This window comes from Pogoniulus pusillus, chromosome 20 (assembly GCF_015220805.1).
Source record: "Pogoniulus pusillus isolate bPogPus1 chromosome 20, bPogPus1.pri, whole genome shotgun sequence".
In the NCBI taxonomy this organism is placed as follows: Eukaryota; Metazoa; Chordata; class Aves; order Piciformes; family Lybiidae; genus Pogoniulus; species Pogoniulus pusillus.
The window spans coordinates 14,965,121-14,971,394 of NC_087283.1; the positions used below are offsets into that span (position 1 = coordinate 14,965,121).

General features: G+C 57.2%; 1 protein-coding gene across 1 annotated transcript; it reads right to left on the bottom strand.

The window, feature by feature from the left end:
- Positions 1–1,716: 1,716 nt before the first annotated feature.
- CBLN1 (cerebellin 1 precursor) lies at positions 1,717–5,236 on the bottom strand. The gene is made up of 3 exons (XM_064160337.1): positions 4,664–5,236; positions 4,329–4,448; positions 1,717–3,157 (listed from the first exon to the last, which is right to left on the bottom strand). The coding sequence occupies exons 1-3, from the start codon at positions 4,928–4,930 to the stop codon at positions 2,960–2,962; spliced, it is 585 nt and encodes a 194-aa protein (XP_064016407.1). The 5' UTR covers positions 4,931–5,236; the 3' UTR covers positions 1,717–2,959.
- Between the last annotated feature and the right edge of the window lie 1,038 nt (positions 5,237–6,274).

The following is a 6,274-nucleotide window of genomic DNA, read 5'->3' on the forward strand; positions in this document are numbered from 1 at the left end:
CAGCCCGAACCGCGGCCTTTCCCACCCTGGACCAGTCCTTTCCTCTAGAGGCCCGTCAGGTGGGGACAGGGTGACGGAAAGGGATGTTTTGTCAAACACAGTCCGTCCGAAGTAAATCATCCACGAGGACACCACCATCACCCCAGCCTCCTGCAGCGCCTCGGACAAACTCTTCGCTTCGGGCGGAACCGGGGAACAGTGGGGCTCGGCCGCTCCGCCCGAAAGCCAGCGCATGAAGAGGGTCAGAGGCTGAGCCGCTCCTCTCTGCAGGGGTCTCCAGCAAGGGCTTCGCGGCCCATCAGGGTGACCGACCGCCATGACTGTCTTTAGTGCGGTGGTGGCACTTTACACTCTCCAGGTCGCCTCGCTGCTCTGCGACGCAACACCCCGATGAGGCCAGGGGAAACGCTGCCCGCACAAAGCATAGGCTCAGATAACGCTTGGTGCGGAAGAGTTCGCTGTGCGGGCGCGGAACAGCCATGACTTTTCCAGGGAGCCACGGCAGCGTTTTGTAATAGCCACAAAGCAGTGATTTGCTGCGACTGGGTGCAACATAATTTCCAGCTGCACAATATTAATGAGACTCTCACAACCAGGGGAAAACTTTCAGCGGAAGGTAGCGAGTTTATTTGCTTCGCGTTAAGGGAGAGGAGAAAAAAAGCATCAGCATCATCAACCCCCGCACCTGCGGCGCTTGCGGAGGCACTCCCCGCGGCGACCCCGTGCAGGAGCCGCCTCAAGGCTCGTTGAACGGACTGGTCCCAGGACGGGAGGGAGCACAAGGCCACTGTCATTTCGCTTATAACAAGATAATTTTTGTTTCTCCCTTTTTTTTTGTGGTTTTTTTTTTTTCCCTCGCTTTTCCCCCTTGCCACGATGATGTGAGGCAGGAGGCCCCCACTCAGCTTGCCCCTACCTGTCGCTGTGGATGCGCTTTCCTGGGCGGAGCAGCGCTGGGCCGGCTGCGCGGATGGGGGCGTGGGGCCGCGGCGTTGCCGCCCGCCTTGAGCCGCCGGGCCGGGCTGGGTCGGGTCAGACCTCGCCGGCGCAACGGCTTAAAGCGGTTAAAAGCTTCAGGGGAAAGTAATAAAGTGTCTGATATCGAGATGAACGCGCAGCCGGAGGATCCGGTATCTGGGGTGTCTTGGGCAGGTTATAACTCCAAGTGAAATAACCCGACTGCCTTCAGTTATTCATTCTTCTCCACAGAGTTAAATTGTTTCCTTCTGCGGCTCTTGGTGAGCGGCCGCAGGTGCCAAGGCTGCTCACGAACGCCCGGTGAGCTCCCGGCGGGGGCCGGCCCGCGCCCTTCTCTGCTGCCAGGCCCGAATCGCGGCACATGCCATTCGACAGCAGCTGGGGAAAAGGCGTTCCGGTCCCCGCAATGCTGGAGGAGCAGGTCCTGACACGTGGCCGATATCCTACCCCTGGAAACGGCCACCTGCAGCTCGCGGAGGGCTCGGGGCCGGCGCAGCTCCTTTCCGCGGGGCGAGGTACGGCGCAGCCGGGCGGGGCGGTGCAAAGGCCGCGCCAGTCAGGGATCCCCGCCCGCCGGGCCGGGCCGTTTCCAGGGCAAAACTCGAGAATAAAGCAAGAAGCGTGCTTATTGTGCTCCCATCAACCCTCCCTTGGAGCTAATGACATTCCTTGCCGGGAGCTGGGGACTGGCGCGACCTCGCCGCAGCCGGCGCCGCGCCACGCACAGAGCCCACGGGGGACGTTTCACCGGTTTATTTCACATTAAAGTTTAGATACAATCAAAATCCTCATACGCACCTTTTAATAAAAGTAGTAATCTCTTAGAATACTGCAAAATTATAGCATTTACATATTTTAAAGGCTGTAAACAAAATAATACTAGCAAGTAAATAATACCAGCATCGAAGTATACATGGTCAGGTACTTTTAGATGGCCGTATAAAATGCGATCTGGTGTATAGAATATCATACAGATAAATGCTATAAATACGCGGACATAAGTCGGCGGGAAACTTCTAGCGACGGGTCCGCCTGTGTGCTGGCTCCGCCCGCGGGGTTTGCTGAGCCGCGGAGACCCGCGCAGGGCACGCAGGCAGAGCGGGAGTAGCGCTGGGCTGCGCGGCTGCGGGGCATCTCCTGCCTCCATTCGACCTCACCGCCACAGCCTCGGGACCGCACCGAGCCTCCTCCCCCCACCTGCCTGGATTGAGGAACCTTATTTCTGGTTAAGAAAAATAAAAGTCCCATTTAAACTTTATTGAATTAAAGCAAAAATTAATCTTCAATATTCACACATATATTACAGAGTAAAAGTTCAATATACTTCCTGGCATTTAGTTGGGCCACATTGTACAAGAGCAAAACAAGCATCAAAACATTTAGCAGCCTTAAATTTCACAATCACTCAGAATTACATAGAAATATTGAAATACTCTAGTCAGCCTTGGCTGTGAATAGTTCTTCGTGTAGAAATTTTTCCTTTTGCCAGCCAGTACAGAGCAAGAATTGCATTTTCCCTTACATCATGGCATCCACGTTTTCAAAAATACTCTCCTTTTTTTTTTTTAAAGTCAAACTCAGAGAAAGAGTCAAGATTAAGATGTTTTAAAAAACAAAACTACAAAATATGCTGTAAAGGACAATGAAAAAATCTAGAGTCTACTTCTGTGAGGCAGAAACCATGGGGAACTGATGGCAGATTACACCAGTGACAGAGATGGGAACTGATTTTGTGGGAGAAGACAGAAGAATAAAAATGGGGGGTTGCTCAATTATAGGATCTCCTGCCTGTTGGCTGCAACACAGCAAAATTAAGTAGTAATTCTTCAAAGCAGATGTATGCAAACCTAAGCAGGATTTAGCTTCTGTAACATTTGAATGTAAAAAGTCCGCTATCCACAACTCTTTAAACCCAGCTATGATTTGGGAATTGTAAGAGATTTCTCCTTTTTCTTGGATAAGAGATTTCTTGATAAGAGATTTAAAGCGGGAACACTAGAAATCCAGAGAATGTTGAATACTTCCAGCCTCCCATCAAGTTTCCTCTCTCCAGTTTTAGATAAGCTCTGTCTCCTTTCTCCATCTGAATCAGGACGCCATTGCTAGCAGCTTCTCGGGTCACATCTTGGTCCCCTGCAAAGGCAGAAATCACTGGCCACCCATTTAGCATCAAACTCACCTAAAGAGCAAGATAAAACAAAGCCCTCCATCAATTAAAGTCAGACAAGGACACCATCAGGGCTCACCTAGCAAGTGAAACGCTTAGTTAAGGGAGGGCTTCTTTTGACAGCTCAAAACTCCAGCCCCATAAAAATGAAATACCAATCTGAACCCAGCTAAGGTATGTACTCTAAAGGAAGAAGCTTTTCAATACTGTTTTAGACAGACAAGCACATCAAAACACTCAGTGCATATAAAACAGGACATTGATCCTATTTTGAAGAATTTCAATAGGGCGCCTCTGTTTTCAGGCTATGAAAAGAGGTCTGCTCATACTTATTGAAGGATGGCTTTATGTGAAACCTCAGAGACAGCAAGTAGCAGAGCCACAGCCGCTGGAGTCGGCGTGTTTGAAGTGTATTCAAGAGGTAGTTTTTCCTTTGTTAGGCAGCAAAGACAATATGCCGTAACACAGTCAATAAGCTCTCCTCAGCTCACATGAATAATCTCAGGACTGTGCACCCCACATTAACAATGCACGACCTGCCCAGTCCATATGTGTGAAGCAGTTTATGCCAGAACACTGCTATATAGCTGTACATTCACCTCTGCAATGTGCATCACTAGAGACAAGATTTCCTGTCTAGGTTATGCTACCTGTCTTCAGGCTGGTAATACATTGTTTCTATTCGAGGTGTGTATGCACAGAACAACATATACAAGGCCCAGATAGGGTAGATGCATATATGCTTTCAGCACTAGTCACTACCATATCCATGCCATTGGCGCCTCCTTGCACACCAAATCCCCGTGAGACCTTCTGCGCCCCGAGGGCGGGTGAGGAGCCCACTGGGGGCCGCGGTTCCCCCCAGCTCTGTGTTGGAATGATACCCGCGGCGCTCCGCGTCTCGGGGCAGCCTGGTGGCCCGCGCAGGTTGGGAAGTGATGGCTCTCACCTCCCGTCCCTGGACGGCTCCCGCGGGCCAGGGCCAGGCGGAGGCCTGGTGGGGCTGTGTGGCCATTCGGGAACCCTCCCTCTGGCAGAGAAGCGTCCGGAGCTCTGCGCTATCGGCAGCGGCTCACGGGCTTGCCTCCCACCTCGCCGCCCGCAGAGCTCCTGTCCCCACCGGGCCGCGGACCCGGGCTGCTCCCTCCCACGGTGCCCGCGGAGCAAAGCGCTTCGGGCTGACCTGGATGGTTTGCCTGTTGTACACTTTCACCACGTGAAAATTGAAACTGTAAATCCCTTTCCTAGGCGCGATAAAAGTGCTCCGCTCCGAATCGAAGTTGCTGCCGATATTCACTAGTACCTGAAAGGGAAGGGCACCGTCAGCACCTCTGTGGGTGACATCGCCGCCACCCAGCTCCAATGTTTCGCAGCCGCCCCTGGTCCCCAGCGCCCCCTCTTCCCGCGGGCAGGGCCCTGCGCGGCGGCGCAGCCCCGGCCCGGCCCCGCCACCTCCCCCGGCAACTTCTGTCCTGACGGCGGCGGCGGCGCGCCCGGAGCCCCGCCGTCGCTTCGCACCTGGTCGAAGTAGATGATCATGGTGCGGTTGCTCATCTCGGAGGGCTCGTGGTTGGTGCTGCGGATAGCGGAGAAGGCGACCTTGGCGCTGCCGGAGCGCACGGAGATGCCGAGCGCTGTACCGGTGGGGTCGGAGGTGGGGTTGGAGTCGCACACCACGAGGCACTTTCCCTCCAGCACGATGGGCTCCGTCTCGTTCTGCCCGCACGCCAGCCACGCCGCGCCCAGCAAAAGCCCCAGCCCCAGCGCCAGCCCCGGGCCCCGCATGGCGGCGCGTTTCCTTCGCTCCGCGCCGCTCCGCGCCGGGCGGCACGTCCGTGCTCCGCTCCGCTCGCTCCCTGCCCCGCCGCTGCTCTCAGAGCGGGGCCAAGCGCGCCCCGCCGGGTGGGAAGCGGCCGCGAGGAGGCAGGGGAGCGCCGGCACACATAGCGCGGTGAGGGGCGGGGTGGCGCGGTGAGGGGCGGAGGGGCGGGGTGGCGCGGAGCGCTGCGGAGCCGAGCGGTGCGGAGCCGCCCGCCGCGCCGCGCGGAGCTGAACGGGGCTGCAGGAGGCGGCGGCGCTGCCGGGGCTGCCGGCGAGCACAAAGACAGCGCGGGGCGCGGCCCCGCCTCCCCACCGGCCCCGCGCTGGCGTCAGTGTCCCGTGCCCGCCCCCGTCGTGCGCGGCCCAACCGGCGCCCGCCGCGCGCCGCCGCCGCCAATGGCCGCGCAGTCCGTCTGCTGCCACCTGACGCCGCTGCTTTTGTTAGGCGGCGCGGGCGCGGGAGCAGGTGCCCAGCAGCCGCCCGCACCGCGCCGCACTGTACAGCACAGCAGCGCACCGCGCAGGTAGGAGCCCCGGGGCGCGGCGGGGAGCTCGGGACAGGAGAAGCCCCGCGGAGCTGGTTGAGGACCGGGGTGCCGGGCAGAGCCCCGCTATGGGCGCAGGGGTCGGAACGGGGCCGCGGCTCTTCGCTTTCCTCCTGGGCGAGGAACGCTGCGAGGAAACGCGCTGAGGCGCGGTGGGGCGAAGGCCTGCCGCTGTGTCCGAGCAGAATTAGCATCACTGGGTGTGCTCCGAGCCGCGGGCAGATCCGCTCCCCCGCGCCCTCCTCGCCGGAGATCGCGCCGAGGGATGAGATGCAAAGGGTCTCCCTTCACGGGGCGTCCCATCTCCGCTGCCTTCTTCAGCCACCTCGTTCGCATCCCGGCGAGGTACAAAACAGCGCCTCCGGCAACGCTTCCCGAGCAAGAATCTGAGACCACAGTAGAGACTTTTCGGGCCGTCAGAGCACGCGGCTATGAGGGCAGGTCACCCCTCCTTGGTGCCCGCCCCGCCAGTGCTTCGTGCCCTCGGATGGCTCCAGCCGGGAGCCCGTTTTTAAGGGCCGTTGGTACGACGTAAAGCGCAAAGATTTCTGTGTCCTGATAGGCATCTGAGCAATGTTCACTCTGGATGGTGCTGTCAAAAAGTCATAACCCGGGATTGCAAAAAGCGATTTACCAGTGAACCATTAGAAACAAACCACTGGGAAATTATTTTATATCTGGCAGATCGGTTTGCAAAATTAAACTTATATTCAGAGATCAAACCTCACATGGAGTTTGTGGCATCCTGTCTGGGAAACTGAAC

What these genes read in the sequence shown, in the direction of transcription:
- CBLN1 (XM_064160337.1), bottom strand. Translation starts at nt 4,930, where the DNA reads ATGCGGGGCCCGGGGCTGGCGCTGGGGCTGGGGCTTTTGCTGGGCGCG. An exon ending in TGATCATCTACTTCGACCAG is followed by an intron (nt 4,449 to 4,663) that starts GTGCGAAGCGAC and finishes CTTCCCTTTCAG; the next exon opens with GTACTAGTGAATATCGGCAG. An exon ending in ACAACAGGCAAACCATCCAG is followed by an intron (nt 3,158 to 4,328) that starts GTCAGCCCGAAG and finishes CTTGCTCTTTAG; the next exon opens with GTGAGTTTGATGCTAAATGG.